Below are 18,163 nucleotides of genomic sequence, written 5' to 3' on the forward strand. Positions count from 1 at the left end.
GTAAAAACAACTGAGCACAACATATCTGTAGGAATGACTCCATTACGCCCCAAATGTTTAAATAAAAACCTTTTAAAAAAATTAAAAAAAGAATCTGCAAAAGTAACACTTAGAGTAGACCGTACAATGAAGTGCATGATAAATATTCACTTTACACATGATACAGTAGGTCAGATGACCATATGCAAGAGGTTGTGAAATACATCCGAGTGCATACCACACAGTCTCTACAGTGAAAGCTGTATTATAATCTAGCCTATCTGCCAATGCAACAAACACTCTAGCTTGGGTTAGTGGCATATGGCTGCCTACACATAGTTAAGAATATTAGGAATAAAGAAGATTTGCTATAGTATGGATAAACATCTTGTCTTTTTTTGAAAGTAAGACAAACGTTGATTCATTGTAAACAGAATGAATTCCCTCCCCGGTAAATCACATCTACTGACAATAATACCTTGCCCTACAATAGTCAACACATCTTACAATCTAGCAGTACTACCAACACAGAGTAAGGGAACAATAAAGTGGGCGAAATATTTTGGCGTTCTTAAAGTTCCTCATAGTGTACCACCCGCTAACATTTTGTGAGTTCACACACACAGCTTGAGACTGAATACTTACTGATCAATTACATCTGTGAAATAAAAGGGGGCTGGCAACGGTAGGATATTGTATTATGTGGGTCTTTTGGTCAAAGGTTCAAACACAGGATTTGAAACAGATATGTAGGATGCCCTATTCACTTCAAAAGTTTCTTTAAGTCTATATGAGCCAACATGAAATAAAGCTTGGAAAACACCAGCAAAATCAGTAGACATGTGAGATGAGATGTCACAGTCATTACATTTAAAAGAATCTCTGAGTCTAGTTTACCTAAAGGATTACAATAAAATGTGGACTAACATCTAGTCTCTGAAATGAAAATATTTTACAGATAAATTATCATCTTAATAAAATACAACAAAAAGGAGCCCAGGGACTTCATTTTGAGAAACTGCAGTAATCTAGACTTGCCAAATATTACAGACCAGCATGGGCTGTATGGGATCAATTTGTTTTCAGGTCTGTATGACAGACAAAGCAAAATGCATCGTTCCCTTATGTTCGGTTGGTAGTACATGTGCTTCCTAAAAGAACAGTGCACACTCCTGTTAATATGCTAATTCAAAATGACCAATATGTTAGTAGAGAGACCAACAATCTGAACATGACCTACCTTTGATGACTGAAATAAACCAAATATTCCCCCTCGTTTCCGACTCTTGCCAGAAACAGTGGATGTCTTATAGGTATTTTTCATGTCTGAAGGCGCTGATTTGGGTGTGGAGTGGTTCGAGTTTTCGGTGGCCTGCATGTTGCTCAGATCTTCGAATGGAATGTCACTGGGGACCTGAAACCCTGACTTGTGCCTCTCGATAACCATCTTTGAATCCTGAAAACATAAGATGAGGTCCGATGAAATGGAGTAAACGCCACGTCCAAAAGTATAGCACTTAAATAGCGACGTACAAGTGTGTGTGAGTGTGAGTGTGTGTGTGTGTGTGTGTGTGTGTGTGTGTGTGTGTGGGATTGTCTGGTCTGGACTCAATTATTTACAGACCGCCGCCATACAGCTGGAGTATTGCTGAGTGCGGGGTTAAACAACAAACAAACAAACAAACAAACAAACGAACAAAGACTCTAACTCTGTCATCTACTTCCTGGTAAGCATAAATATATACTTCTCTACTAGCAATATTCAACACTACATTCAGACATTAAACAATTGTGCATGGTTGTATTGAGGTCTCACTTCTTTTGCATTTATGGCTGCTGCAGCCTTCTGCATGCCGTCGATGCAGGTGTTGATGATGGGGATGACATTCCTGTCAGCCTCTGCACTCTGACCTATAGCTGACTGGAGGCGGTTGATTCGCTTCTCGTCCATATCTTGTAAACCCTGAAACACACAAAAATAAGCTTGTACTTGTAAAAAGATGAAAGGGTAATATGACATAAAAAGTTGATTAAGATTTTAGATTTGATCTGTTTGTTGTTTAACGCCACACTCAGCCATATTCCAGCTATATGACGGCGGTCTGTAAATAATCGAGTCTGGACCAGACAATCCAGTGATTGATATCATGAGCATCGATCCCCACAACTGAGATATGATGACATGCATCAACTAAGTCAGTGAGCCTGACCACCCGATCCTGTTAGTCGCCTCTTACGACAAGCATAGTCGCCTTTTACGGCAAGCATGGGTTGCTGAAGTCCGACAGATTTGTTCTTGGGCTGATATTTTATTTAAGTAATTATTAATTAAGTATTTTTAAAGTAATGTGATAAACATGACATAACTTTCATATTTATATACAGTAGGATTAGACCTTTCAAATGGTGTATGACATATAGTCGCAAACATGTTTTACCATCTGATACTTTCCTTGATAAATGAGTGAGTGAGTGAGTGAGTTGGGTTTAACACCGCTATTAACAGTATTCCAGTTATATCATGGCGTGTCAGCTTAATATGGGAGGAAAGCCCAAAGTGATGCAGGTATCAGGCGTTTACCACTTTGGTGAAACCCACAAGCATGGGTATGGTGCTGCCAAACCTAGAAACATAATTGGGGCAAACCGGGATTCGAACCCACAAACATAGGTTTCTAGCGAGTCCAAGGGACGCAACTCTGCACAGTGAATTGCGGTGCCTGAGACGACTGGGCCACAAGTGCCCTCCCTTGATAAATGAAGGCTTCATCTATCACTACTTAATCTCTGGGAACTCGGTGTGATAGCAGTAAAAGCTTCTGTTGGACTGGTTGTGTTTTGTAATTGATATTGCAAGTGTATGTCTCCCTGCTTCATCAAAAATGTTTGGGTCGAATAGGACTGGAACAAGTCCAAATTTACTCCCCGGGTACCCACCCCCCTATTACCCGGGTACCCACCCCTCTACTACCCAGGTACCCACCCCTCTACTACCCGGGTACCCACCCCTCTATTACCCGGGTACCCACCCCTCTACTACCCGGGTACCCACCCCTCTACTACCCGGGTACCCACCCCTCTATTACCCGGGTACCCACCCCTCTATTTCCCGGGTACCCACCCCTCTATTACCCAGGTACCCACCCCTCTATTACCCGGGTACCCACCCCTCTATTACCCGGGTACCCACCCCTCTACTACCCGGGTACCCACCCCTCTATTACCTTGGTACCCACCCCTCTATTACCCGGGTACCCACCCCTCTACTACCCGGGTACCCACCCCTCTATTACCCGGGTACCCACCCCTCTACTACCCGGGTACCCACCCCTCTATTACCCGGGTACCCACCCCTCTATTACCTTGGTACCCACCCCTCTATTACCCGGGTACCCACCCCTCTACTACCCGGGTACCCACTGTGGGTCTCAAGAGACAGGTACAAAATGTCCAATTGGCAAAACGTATTTAGATACATGTATCAAACAATCTGGTCATGTATACAATAAAGTTGACTTAAGTTATATCTTTATTCAACAATAGTCCGAAAGAATGGGTGCATAGTCAGAAAGAAATGCGAACATAAGTGACTTGTAGCGTAACCATAGAGTTTTAGATAATTTTTGTCTTTAAACAATATATCACGTGACTAACCACAAGTCTGGGTTGTCCTGTGGGTACCCGGGTCCTACTCGTCCTTACTAATTAGCCAAGTCGGTGAGCCGGCAAAGCGCTTTCGAGCCCCCACAGCGCTTATTGGATCTGAAAAAGTGCGCCTGGTAAAGGGCACTACTCCCGAGACCTCTCCCACACTCTTGTATGGTATAATTATTATGTTATCATCAACTTGCTGTTAGGCATAAGTCATATAATTGGCAAATGCAATGTTTGAGGGGTGTCTTCTAAGACTCGTTCATGTTTTGAAAGTGCAAGTGGAAACCACTTGGTTTTGTATTCAGAAATGATAACGTAGACCCATACTGTCAGATCATTTTCTTCAAACATGCTGTCTGTTGTCCCAATCTCACCTGTCGTAAGTTCCTAAGATGGGTCTGACCCTGTCATAATTTTGGTACTAAACTTACGATAACATAGCACTAAGACAGCTTCAAGAAACGTAGCACTAAGACAGCTTCAAGAAACTTAGCACTAAGACAGCTTCAAGAAACGTAGCACTAAGACAGCTTCAAGAATGGGCTTAGATAAGATCTTTTTCACTATGAGACATTTATGACAATCTTAGTAACAGGACTGTGAACAGGCTGCCAGGTGAGCTACAAAAGGTCCTTGCTCAAACAAATTGCATACAGTAAACTACATTTATAACCAAGACGTTTATAACCAACTGACGGATATAACGAACAGTTAGTTTTTTTGTCCTGTCCATAAGCTGTGTATGCTGCATATATGCTTATAACGAACTACGGTTATAACAAACTCAAATAAGTGGTCCCTTTGAGTTGGTTATGACTGTAGTTCACGGTACGTTGTGAATGATGAAGATGGATGTACTACCTGAAATACTTGTGGCATGCCGGTGGAATAATACTCTCTCTGATGAGCATTGGTCTGCTGGAGCTGGGCAGCGTACTCGTTTTTGCAATCCTCACATTGAGAAGCCTTCGTATTCATCACAATTCGATGCTGCAAAGTTATAAAACATGGGAAATTTTCACAACTTTCAGCTGATAACAGTATAAACATAACACTTTTACCTACGTTCCAGGACTAAAAGTGCTTTACTCATTGTATCACTTGAGGAACAAACCTGGAGCCTCCCTGTGACAGGAAAATGGTTCCCCCACTACACTAGCTCCAGCTCTTCTCACACAAGACTGACACACAGTGTGATAATTACCTTTTCCACTTCAGCTCGGGACAGATTGATGTCTGCATCAGCCTTCCTGTAATTGTCTAGAGCCTTTTCACTGTCTTTGAAAGCCCTTTCGTACTGTCGTTTTGACTGAAAGGTGTAGAAATAATGTCAACACCATGTAAAGTTATTCTTATACCTCAGAAACAGTACACAACATACCTTTAACTCAGAGATATTGCATCAATCTACATTTCTTCACTTGAGAATTTACAATCAATACAAAAATGACCATGTCATATTTATTTTTACTACAATTTGAAAGCATTAATTACTTTCAAGAAATGCCGGATGTCATATTTGCATGCAATGTAATTACTCTGATCAGTTGTTTAAAACAAATTCCTCTGCACAATTTTTGTTTGTTTGTTTGTTGTTTAACGCCACACACAGCAATATTCCAGCTAAATGACCAGACAATCCAGTGATTGAAATCATGAATATCGATCCATGCAATTGGGATACAATGACATGCATCAACCAAGTCAGAGAGCTTGACCACCCGATCCCTTACCGATCCCTTACGTCGCCCCTTCCGATAATCATAGTCGCCTCTTACGGCATGCATGGGTTGCTGAAGACCTATTCTACCCTGGATCTTCACGGGTCTCCTCTGCACAAACATCACTTCAAGTAGTGTAGTGTCTACCGCTGAACTGTGATAGCTGACACACAGTTTTGAGAGTTACCTCTCTTTGTTCAAGAACACGGAAGCAGGCAACCACATGGCATATGTAATTGAGACAAACACCTAAGAAAATAGAGCTTGCATAGCCTTGTACTTATTTTACAAGTTGGTATCTAACAGTACTCCCAATTGTCTCCCCTTGCTCAGGTGTCCCAACCTGTTGGTAACTCCCCACAGAGAAGTCACGGCCATGCATCTCACCTTATCTAACTGTTGGTATGACTGTTTAAGTGAATCTTGAATCCTTGTTCCTTCATGTAAATGCTGAAATGATAAACACACATCCATGAACACCCCACAGGAGCTAAGACATGAAAATGTGGCAGATTTTAATCATTATCACACACGCTTTATGGGGATTGTGTCCTGTTCGTAAATGTGTGGCCATTTCTATATTAAGTGTGTACATATCCTATAGTTTGGTTGATCCCTGTAGGTTGGGAAGTAGGCCTGTAAGGGATGGATCTCTCCACCATTTGGAAATCTATAACTAAGATCTATATGACACCTCTTTATATGTATCAATTATAAACAATAGGGTTTCTATGAGTTTTGTAAAAGCATGAAAACAATAGTCCATTTTTAAACATATTTTAATGTGTGCATCTGTCAATAAAACAACTTAAAAAGGATTTGGGGGGTAAATTAACCAATGATCAACAAGACATTCTAAGTGTTCTTAATTTGCATTGCATCCAGCTTCATTTTAAAATACAAAATTTGGTGTGTTATGATTAAGACTGTGTTATGATTAAGACTGGTTTTACACCACTCTAAGCAATATTCCAGCGATATCATGGTGGTGGAAACCAGAAACCCACATTACACCCATCTAGGGAATCAAACCTGTGCTTGCGACATGACGAGCCAATGCTAACCACTTGGCTACCCCATGCCCCTATTAAAACTGAGTCTGAAACAAGCAATCACCCTTTTCCTCTCCTGTCTGAGCTCCCCGATGAGAGCCTGCAGGTCTTTAAAGACGGTGCCCTGCAGGTTCTCAGCCACCATCTCATGCTGGCCCGCGATGTCATGCAGCTCCTTCACCATGTCCACAAACGCCCGCGACCACGTAAACCTGAAACACAAACCCACGGATTAGTTACAATAGCCACCAGCTGTTTACTTATGTAATGTTTGTTGTTAAAGTAGGACCATTTTGGTCTTCACTGTAAAGTTTTCCCCAAAACCAGCATCACATGGCTGCAGTATTCCTTCCATGTAAAATAAGACCTGTTTTCCCCCAAACCAGCATCACATGGCTGGAGTATTCCCTTCCTGTAAAGTAAGACCTGTTTTCCCCCAAACCAGCATGCCTTTGCTGAAGTCTTCCTTCCATGTAAAATAAGACCTGTTTTCCCCAAAACCAGCATGCCTTTGCTGAAGTCTTCCTTCCATGAAAAATAAGACCTGTTTTCCCCAAAACCAGCATGCCATGGCTGGAGTATTCCTTCCATGTAAAATAAGACCTGTTTTCCCCAAACCAGCATCACATGGCTAAACGGATTTTCTTCAGACCCGACAAGAGCTGTTGAGATAAAAGACTACAGGATAGAAAGAGCTGGAGTCCCTACCTGACTGTCAGGTATATAGAGGGGATGTCATCCACCTGGGAGGGAGGGAGGGAGGGAGGGGGTAATACACAGCCCCACCCACACCTCCGGACAGTTGCCAGGAAACACAACTTTACACAGGTAGGTGGGTAGGATCATGCAGAGTTGCCATAGATGAAGCCAGCTAGGAACGAGATAAACACACTGGGGCAGCTATAGATACTGGTTACACCTTCACAGGTGAGATGTCAGTATAGAAGGACTGTCTGTGTCATTCCTTTGGGTCAAAGCCATTCCAGGAAGAATAAAGATCCTATTGATGATTAGATGCAAGATGGAATGTTACTTAGTCACTGTCATAGCAGTGTGAGAAATTGGCCTTGACTAACTGCCCAATAGTTAAGGTATCATAAGGACTAGTACAAACTTGCCCTTTTTAAGGTTTTTGCTAGATGTAATCATTATTAGGACTAGTGGACGGAAACTGTTAGTTTCTACCGCTGCATAGGGTCAAGTCATAGGGTAATAGACAAGTGCTTGACCATGTCTGTATTATTACAAACTTTGGTATGAACAATCAGCCAGTGTTTAATTGTCCTCACATACTTAACACATTTATTGCTAAGCAGGAGCAGTGACTGAGTCAGTAAGTGAAAGTTATTGCATGGTACAGATAGCAATACTACACCTCTACCAGTCTGTAATAAACTGAAGGTTAGACAAACCAGAGGTTGATAGCATGAGCACCAATCCATGCCACTGGGCATACTGACACTCAGCCAGGTCAGCTCTCATGACAAGGAGGGCATGGAATTAGTTCTTAAACCTGTTTCTCTGAGATCACTCACAATGTATGTTTTACTGGATTACACCTCTTCAGCCCAGTGAAGTCTCCAGCCCATATTCATATGTAGCAGCCATTGTGATCACCCAATCTCCAAAATAGTCCTTTTTGTTTGTTGTTTAACACCTCACTCAGCAATATTCCAGCTACATGACGGCGGTCTGTAAATAAGAGTCTGGACCAGACAATCCAGTGATTGACATCATCAGCATAAATCCAAGCCATTGGAATACGATGACATGCATGAACCAAGTCAGTGAGTCTGATACCGTTAGTCACCTCTTACGACAAGCATAGTCGCCTTTTATGGCAAGCATGCCAAATTAGTCAGTTCATACAACACAGGGTACTGAAGGCCAAAGCTCAAACCTCCACTGCACCACTGTTACAAAGCATTGCATGTTCCTGTAATCATGGTAATGTTCTGTCAATCATGTATTTTCTTTGTGTCGCACACACTTAGTCTGATTACACCATCACAATCTATCAAAACCAAAACCTAAAGCCCGTGTGTTTTATTTCATATGAAAACAATCAACAAAGAGGACGAAAGAAGCCAGCATTGCCTAATCACCAGCCTACTACACAAGATAAACAGGATTAAATTGCTTTTTATGATTACGCCGGTGTGGAGACTGTACTGGATGCCAGGCCAGGTTCACCAGCTGTTTCTTATCATAGCCTGGAGTTGGTAATAATGTAGAAGGCACAGAGCTTCGGGTGACTATCTGCCCTGGCAAGGAGGAGGAGGAGGTATCTTCAACACAAAAACCTGTGTCAGCAGTTTCTGGTTGACTGCAGCTAGACATGATATGGGTGTTACGTGGCTTGTCTTCCAGGTTGTTTAAGCATATCAGGCCAGTTGAAGGCTTTTCAGAGCTTCTTGGTGAGAATGAGTGAGGTGGGTTCTACACTACTTTTAGCAATATTCCAGCCATATCACAGTAGGGTACACCAACAATAGGCTTCACATACTGTACATGCATGTGGGGAACCCAGCCTTGGCCTTTCAAGATGGACCACCTCTGAGGTCTTGTGGTAGAAACTACGCCCGGAGAGCAGCAAGACTGGGGTTCAATCCCAGCCGCGTCATACCAAAAGAAGTTAAAAGATGGTACTTGTTGTTACCCTGCCTGGTGCTTGGTATTAAGGGGCTAAAACAAGGACTAGTTGGCTTGGAGTCAGTATACTGCGTCTGAGTGGAGTATTCATGTTAAAACTACAGCATGGTATCTCAGTGGGCTAGCACTATAAAATCTGCATTAGTCCTGACTAGTACAAGTGTGAGTGCACGCTCGCACACAGCGATATAAGTGCAATCATCTTGGACTCGATGTTAAACCCCATTTCACCCCACCTTTCAGGATGACAAATGAACACTCTAACCACTAGGCTCCCTCACCACCCCTAGTATGGTAAGAGGCAGGATACAAACTGTGGGAAGGCTTGTCTGTAAACAAGGAAATACAGTGGTGTGGCCTTATGTTGACTGCATGTTGAAAGGGACCAATAGATAAGTAGGTCAACAGGGGTTAATAAGAATATTCATCATCAACTGTTCTTATTGTCCTCCATTTTCAACTTTTAAAGTACACACCAACATTGTAACATAATGAGGCAAGGTACGTGCTAATCCGCAGCACACATGGCTGTCACAGGTAAGCTGATTGTGGTCACTCCATGAGGTCAAATTCTCAGCCAGATAATCAGGACCTCAGGGAGTCGCCTCTTTCTTTATATCATTGTACTTTACATGGGCCAGATGACCATGTGACCTCGGGGAAACGCCCCCTTTTTTATACCATTGTACTCACATGGGAAAGCCGAACTATACAATAGGTGTAAAATGTTTATTCTGATTACCAGCAGGATGCAGTTTACCTGCATACCTTATCTGTTTGGAAATCTACCTCAGCAATTGTACAATAAATACGGTTATTCTGTATATTAGCTGCATTTTCACTACAACCCATGATGTTTATTTTCAAACACAATTGTGACTACAATGTCAACAATACTGTGGATAGATATCTATCTGTTTTTAACATGACACAGATTATGAATCATATTTGATTTATAACCTTCACATACCACTAACACAACCACCTTTCTTGGCTGACCACTTGCTTGTCGTGTGCCACGCCCCCTTTTCACCATTATGGTCACAATTACAGCTGACCACTTGCTTGTCGTGTGCCACGCCCCCTTTTCACTATTATGGTCACAATTACAGCTGACCACTGGGGATCCAAGTGCCACACCCCCTTTTCACCATTATGGTCACAATTACACCTGACCACTGGTGATTTAAGTGCCACGCCCCCTTCTCACCATTACGGTCACAATTACAAGAGACCACTGGTGATCCAAGTGCCACACCCCCTTTTCACCATTATGGTCACAATTACAGCTGACCACTGGTGATCCAAGTGCCACACCCCCTTCTCACCATTATGGTCACAATTACAGCTGACCACTGGTCATCTAAGTGCCACGACCCCTTTACATGACTTTTGCATGGGTGCCTCCTTATCTGAGCTGCCATTCCTGTGACTGCATTCTATATGGTAATGAACAGAATAAGCTTGCTCTGTGATCACCTGTGTGATGGAGAGATTGTGGTTATCCTACAGAGATCAGCAGTGGGCCATGCAATACTGACATCTGACACCTAGTGCTGCTAACACACCAGGATGTATATCACAACAGTTCAGTGAACAAGAAAATAAAGTGAAATGGCCTTATGACTGTTGACTGCATGTTGCTAGGGACCGATAGACAAGTAGGTCGACAGGGGTTACTTGATAAGAATGTTCATGACCAAGTACTGTTTCTTATTTTCTTCCATCTTCAACTTTTAAAGTACACACCAACATTGTAACAGGTAAGCCAATTGTGGTCACTCCATGAGGTCAAATTCTCAGCCACATAACCATGTGATCTTGGGGACACGCTCCTTTCTAGAGATCATTGTACTTTGAGTGAGCGAGTGAGTGAGTGAATTGGGCGTAACACCGCTTTTAACAGCATTCCAGTTTTATCACAGCATGTCAGCTTAATGTGGGAGGAAAGCTCGAAGTGATGCAGGTCTTAGACATTTACCACTTCGGTGCTGACAAACCAAGAAACATAACTGGGGCAAACCAGAATTCGAACCCACAATCATAGCTTTCTGGCATGCCCAAGGGATGCAACTCCGTGCAACGAATTGCAGCGCCTTAGACAACTGGGCTAGATGGGCTAGATGACACGCCCCTTTCTTTATTTTATTGTACTTTTAACATGGGCTAGATGACCATGTGACCTTGGGGACAGGCCTCTTTCTATCCTTTTTTTTTTCCCTTTACATTTTTATTGGATGTAGGTCATTCCAACAATTACATGAAAAGCATATGACATGTTGACCAGAAGTTGTAAAATTTATCGATATGGTCATAGCAGATTCACATTTTTTTACATAATAGTATTCTGACTGTTTAAGTATTACTGGACTCACATACTGCCATACATCTGACACCCGCTGTACCCAATACACCGAGCAGTACATCAGAACAATTCCTGTATCTGCATCAGTCAACAAGACTTCCATATCAACACCAGGTGTTAATGGCCAATGTTAAAGTTGATTAATGCATTTGAATAATCCATAAAGTAAACATCAATACTGACTAAGTGGCAACCCATCTGCTGGCAAATTGTTGTCAGCAGTGTTATCATCAAGTATAACAAATACTGATTCAGTGGTGCCACTGTCGGTTGTCACGTACAGCATGGTGACGGTGATGTGGTGGTGGTGTGGTGCGGTGGTGGTGTGGTGTGATGGTGTGGTGGTGTGGTGGTGTGATGGTGTGATGGTGTGGTGGTGTGATGGTGGTGGTGGTGTGGTGGTGGTGTGATGGTGTGGTGTTGTGGTGATGTGGTGGTGTGATGGTGTGGTGTTGTGGTGGTGTGATGGTGTGATGGTGTGGTGGTGTGATGGTGTGATGGTGTGGTGGTGTGATGGTGTGATGGTGTGGTGATGTGGTGGTGTGGTGGTGTGGTGTTGTGGTGATGTGGTGGTGGTGGTGTGGTGCGGTGGTGGTGTGGTGTGATGGTGTGGTGGTGTGGTGGTGTGATGGTGTGATGGTGTGGTGGTGTGATGGTGTGATGGTGTGGTGATGTGGTGGTGTGGTGGTGTGGTGTTGTGGTGATGTGGTGGTGGTGGTGTGGTGCGGTGGTGGTGTGGTGGTGTGATGGTGTGGTGGTGTGATGGTGTGGTTGTGTGGTGGTGTGATGGTGTGGTGGTGTGGTGGTGTGATGGTGTGGTGTTGTGGTGTTGTGGTGATGTGGTGGTGTGATGGTGTGGTGGTGTGGTGGTGTGATGGTGTGGTTGTGTGGTGGTGTGGTGGTGTGATGGTGTGATGTGGGGTAACAGAGTTGAGTTAGGTAGGTCCGACATGGAATGTTGTATGACAACAGTCTGTATATGACAGCGGTCTGTAAATAATCGAGTCTGGACCAGACAATCCAGTGATTGATATCATGAGCATCGATCCATGCAATTGGGATCAATGACATGCATCAATAAAGTCAGCAAGGCTGACCACCTGACCTGATCACCTGACCACCGACAAGAGGTCCTGTCTATCCCCAAGTGTGGGGGGGTCTGTATTGGGGTTGTGTAGAGTGAGGTGTGATTATGCCATGGTGAGTTGTGTAGTGTGGGATCAGTGTATAAATTCAGATAAACTCAAGTCAGGCAGCTGAACTGGCAAGTCTAATGAATATGCCTTAAAGAAACGTGTTAGTTTCAAAAAGGTGCAGTGAAAAGCCAAGTGTCAGGCTTGATAACAAAGTACCCGCTTCTAATGTCTTTTGTTATGACATGGCCTGGGAATCGAAGCACTGACCTTTCACTTTCCAGACTGATGCTCTATCAATATGCCATAGCTTTTGATTGTCTATTTAAACTTCAAAAGCATACCAAAGTCGGCATATCATGCATCCTGCTCGAACCACAACCCTACTAAGAACGAAAATTTACATTGAAGTCCACATTTTACTGTCTATATTACATTTTTTTTTTTTAAGCTTATAAGGGGTATATAATTGGTTAGTAACTATTATCCAAAAGGTTTAGTTTCAACGAAGTTTGAACAGCTTGCCACCCCCTTAAAAAAGCATTTCACTTATATCCCAATGTGTCAGCTTCAGGCAGAAGATGCAACATCGCCTGGCATCTCAAGTGGTCTCTCTCTTCCCCATCTCTATGACGTGATCTAACATGGTTTTCACATAAAGTCAAGGTAACAGATCGTAAAGTATTATTGTGTCAATATCTAGCAGAAAATAGTGTTGATACGATTGGGTATCATGTCACGATTACATTCTATCGATATGAAACGCTCATATGCAAGAGCCATATCTCAAACCACAAACCAACACTTTTCTGCACGAATATTCAAATCTGTCAGGTTATTGGCACCATCTATAAAATGTCCACTCTTTAATAAAGCAACCCAATCAGGTCTAAAATCGTGTTGTTCCTGCCATGAGATTGACTCGGCTAATTGTTGAACTTGCGATCAATACACTGGAACAGACGGAACCATCGATAAAACTGCAGTCTTTTAGGCCATAAATCTTCCAAGAATATTGGCTTTACTTCATCCCACCAGACCTCTAAAAGACATATACTGATTTCATTAGATTTTGTCCCTTGTGAATTGACATTCAACTCGAAAGTCATAATGAATTCTTCAAAGGAATAAAGGTGACAGAAACCTTTAGATATGACAACGAGTTTCATTGTATGTTTCAGTGTAGTATTTACTCTTCATGGTCGTCTTGACATGGCAGCTGAGTTTTCCACTCTATTTTCCTAACAACCAGTGTCCGAAATAACTGCCTGCACGTGGCTGGTAACCTTTTTGCTGAGCTGCATGAAATTTTCCTCCACCTACCTGACTTTCTGGCACATAAATATATGACTACTTTCGTATTCAGTTTTATTATGACTCCTTGTAGATTCTCAAGTAATTGGTTGCATTATTTCAACTGAATCGAGATGCTATTTGTCTCTAATTTTGCTTGGGGTGATTTTTCATTATTTATTATGTCTGAGTGTGGGCAGGTAACTTTGAAGATGGGCAGGAAACACTGACGGGTCACCTGCCTGACTGTCCTGGTTGGGTTTTAAAATAATTTCAAACAACTGAAAAATCTTTCTTCATGACAAACTATTACCCTCGTGTTCAGTATAAGTCTAACTTGTCATAAAAAAATAGTAATTCAAAAAAATAATTAAAAAAACAATTAGTCAGATCCACATTCAGGGCACCATTGAAACGGAGAAATATTCAACAGTTTAAGAGTTCTGCTCTGGAAATGGAAAACGGACAGTTGACAGACGATGATTGTTACACAGATTATGATAGGTAATACATGTCACACAGGGGTACAATGATTGTATGTGAGCCCACCATCAGAGCATGGCTCCTGGCATGAACAAAGTACAATTCCACACGTGTCATACTTACACATAATCATCTTCTTCTTTCTTCCGTGGTTGATAACTCTTCACTAGTTTTCTGAAACAAACAATGACAACAATTACATGATTATATCAATGTGGTCTCAGTTGAAGTCATAACACTCACAGCAATAATGAGGAACATCAAGGCTGCAGACATTTGGGTTTCACTACGTCAGTTTGCGACTATATTCAAGTATGATTATGTCATGCTTCAATAAGGGGTGGTCGGGGAGCCTAGTGGTTAAAGTGTCTGCTCGTCATGCCAAAGACCCGGGTTCGATTCCCGACATGGGTACAATGTGTGAAGCTCATTTCTTGTATCCCCCGCTGTGATATTGCTGGAATATTGCTAAAAGCTGCGTAAAATCAAACTCACTCACTCATGCCTCAATACAGGATACATGTATATATACTGAACCAAAAAAGGTTGGGGGATCATGAATATTTTGGGGGATAGTGAAATTGTGTGCTCAGTCTTAGACTATAGAGATCGATAATTGTTTGTTCCAATCTGATTTTGAATACATTTGTTGTTGAATTAGTTGTGAAAGCATCATAAGGGTATGTACAAGGAATAATGAGTGTAATTTCTGAAATGAGTCAATATGTGATGTGTGCTTAACTAGGAGTCAGACACACAGGATGAGACAGTGCTCAACTCGGTTAAACATTGAACAAAAGCAGGGCTCCCTTTCACAAAGTGAAGTGTTGTTAACAACGTACTCATCAATATTCCAGCTATATTCCAGCTTGACCACCCGATGACGTTATCGCCTTCAACGTGACCCATTGTAACCCAGGGCTCACAAGTTACAAATTATATCAATTACAAAATAAAATTTCACTATGAATCTAGTCCAGTAGTCAGAAAGGAATATGCACTTGGCCACTCCTGAAATGGCATGGTTCAATAGTAAAAATATACTTAAACAATGATTAGTGCTATAAATGGCTATACAAAGTCATTATTGTTCAAGAATGAGATCGGAAAATGAGTGAGTTGGTCAGCTAATAGTTGAATTGACCAGGCTTCAAGATGGTGTGCAGTGACGAGGACACCATTAATCAATCAGTGGGAGTACATGCTGTCACCTCGCCATGACGGCTTGCACCTACATCAAACACACCTACCCCTGCAGGGCTCTCCCACAGCCTATCAAATACCCAGGAGTAGTACCTGATTGAGTACTGTGTCAGTCCACACAGAGATCACAGAGTGTAGTAATTGTCACCTGCATCGGAAGGGTTTCCAAAATCAAAAGACTGCCCTTATCAATAAATGGCCTGTATTTTAACAAGCTGGAGTGAGTGAGTGAGCATTGCTTCCCGCAATTGGGATCCATGACATGCATCAACAAAGTCAGCAAGCCTGACCACCCAATCCTGTTAGTCACCTCTTATGACAAGCATAGTCACCTTTTACGACAAGCATTGGTTGCTGAAGATCTGTTCTACCCCGGATCTTCAAGGGTTTCACTGAAACCACGATGCTAGCTAACCCCTTTATCGTGTTCTGGTTAATACCATTGATGACCATTAGGGTTAGTTGTGAGTTAGGGTTGGCTATCCCACCTCTTGTAGCGAATCTTTCCTGAGGTAATCCAATGAAACCCATTGTAATCCGGGGTAACTCTGTATTCTTATCAACAAAAAATATGTACCTCTGGAACATTCTAATTGTATTTCTTCTGGCTCCAACAGCATTGATGACTGTTGGAATCACACAAATCAGACGACTATCGAAATGCATCAATATGAAATAGCCTTCAGAAATAAGGTACAAGGACCAAAATTTTCAATTAATTATTTCAAAGAATGACTTTGCAACAAAATCAATATGATGGCATCAAGTTACTCTCAAATTCCCCTCTTCTGAACATGCAAACTCCTCAGGCATTTCTAAATCGGTACAAAATTACAAATTAATTCTATTAATCTACAATTTCTTTTCCTTTTCGATTGTTCAGCCAATGGCCACCAAATACTTCCACTCCATTCTGGAGATGCCTGGCTAAGAAGCAAGGACAACAGAGAATGAATATCATCTGGCTGAATACAATTGCAGGTGTGGACTACATTCCAATAGTGGCCAGACAATGGAGTGTGTTCCTGCGAGGTGTACCAAATTTCCAGAGCCCATCGGCTTCAGCATGGTGCAACCAGCCATATTGTATTGGCTGAAGGCCACACATAGTCAGGATGCTCCGCCATTACGACCACTTTCACTCAGACCCCCAGTGGCCATACTAGATGTATGGCAAGGTGTTTGACTTGGTCACCCATATTTGTCTTGGCCTCCTTTAACAATGTTGATTATGCTAAAACAAAAGCTGTATCGCTCTGGGAATATAAAAATAATCCACAGTGCTAACATGCTTCTGATCTGTCCATCAGGTAGTGTTGATTCACAAGGCTGTGAAGTATTGGTCAAGTATTACAATAGAGTCATACAATAACGGACAGTGTGTTGTCCGATCTCACTTGACAATATGTCAGCCTACCATGGTGGGTTGGTAATTCTGGGAGAAAGACCTGAAATTACCATGTATTGAACATAGGGTGAGTTGAGTTGAGTTGAGTTGAGTTGAGTTGAGTTGAGTTTAAACCTGTTTCAAATTGTATATCATGTTATTATATGTGCCAAATTATTACTGTAATGTTTGCATTGTTCTGAGTGGGCACTTAGTTCAGAAAATGTTCTTCTTTCTTCTTCTTCTATCTATCAAACATATTTTCAGCCAGAACTCTTCAGACTAAATGTGTGAATAATAAGCATGAAAACAACTTGAGAAAATATGCCCAGAGTGGATGAGAAGGCTATATTTGTGCCGTGACAGCAGTAATTAGACTTGCGCAAGTCTTGGAGGAAATAACTTTCAGAAATCATAATTTCTAGATTATATAAATAATAAGAACAAGTTGTCCCTATAAGAGACTTGCTCATTGATGTACTATCCGCTCATCAAGACTTGCCTATAAGGATATAATAACTATACACCCGTGGACTTGTCATTCAGCACAGCCATGGAGCAAGGCTAGGCAATGATGTGAATCATGACTTATGACCCCAGGCACAAGCTAACCAACCCATCACCAGGTCAGTCATGCAAGGAGCCTGTGGTCACACTTGATGCTTCAACCCAAATATCTTTGTCCAAGGACAGTCATGTTTGTTGTGTAAAACATCGTAACTCCAGGACACATTCTCCATGTTGAACAAAGGTGTTTTGGCTGTATTGGGTGGGTCCAAACAGCAAAGATACACAACTGATTTTAATTACAAATCTTGCATATGGTAGATGGTTCTTGAGCGGGTTTAGAAGCTCGGCTACCCTGCAGCGATGTACATCCAAACCAGCTGCTCCGGTCCCCCAAAGCTGGGTTGAGCCGACATCGGTCCAAGATTACACACACACAACATTTTCACTCAAATCTCAGTGTTGTTTAGAATAAAAATTAGAAAAGTACGACAGGAAGGGCGGCAATGGCTTTTTCAAAGTTATGTCAAATGGAAAAGTTGACATATGGCACCAGAGTGGGGAAAGGTAAACCTCATGATGGCCAACCGCTGTTCAAATATTGGACCAATGTGTAGAAGTGGTCCATCGTCAGCACACTGCGATTGGGAGGATGAAGAGATGCTGTTCGTCTGTTTATAAAAAAGCAATTGTATTTATTTTCCACGGCAATGCCATAGCAGTGGGACTCTGAC

The 18,163-nt window shown here is 42.1% G+C and overlaps 1 protein-coding gene across 1 annotated transcript in view; it reads right to left on the minus strand.

Moving 5' to 3' along the window:
- LOC139458564 (cdc42-interacting protein 4 homolog) overlaps positions 1-17,845 on the minus strand; it is a 29,520-nt gene extending 11,675 nt beyond the window's left edge. Inside the window, exons 1-8 of the mRNA XM_071239992.1 lie at positions 17,784-17,845; positions 14,456-14,506; positions 6,471-6,618; positions 5,742-5,804; positions 4,838-4,942; positions 4,495-4,623; positions 1,796-1,942; positions 1,220-1,435 (exon numbers count right to left, since the gene is read on the minus strand). Coding sequence (XP_071096093.1) covers positions 1,220-1,435; positions 1,796-1,942; positions 4,495-4,623; positions 4,838-4,942; positions 5,742-5,804; positions 6,471-6,618; positions 14,456-14,506; positions 17,784-17,845 — 921 coding nt within the window. The remainder of the gene's footprint in view (positions 1-1,219; positions 1,436-1,795; positions 1,943-4,494; positions 4,624-4,837; positions 4,943-5,741; positions 5,805-6,470; positions 6,619-14,455; positions 14,507-17,783) is intronic.
- Between the last annotated feature and the right edge of the window lie 318 nt (positions 17,846-18,163).

This window comes from Haliotis cracherodii, unplaced genomic scaffold, assembly GCF_022045235.1.
Source record: "Haliotis cracherodii isolate W230 unplaced genomic scaffold, xgHalCrac1.p SCAF_13, whole genome shotgun sequence".
NCBI classification, from domain to species: Eukaryota; Metazoa; Mollusca; class Gastropoda; order Lepetellida; family Haliotidae; genus Haliotis; species Haliotis cracherodii.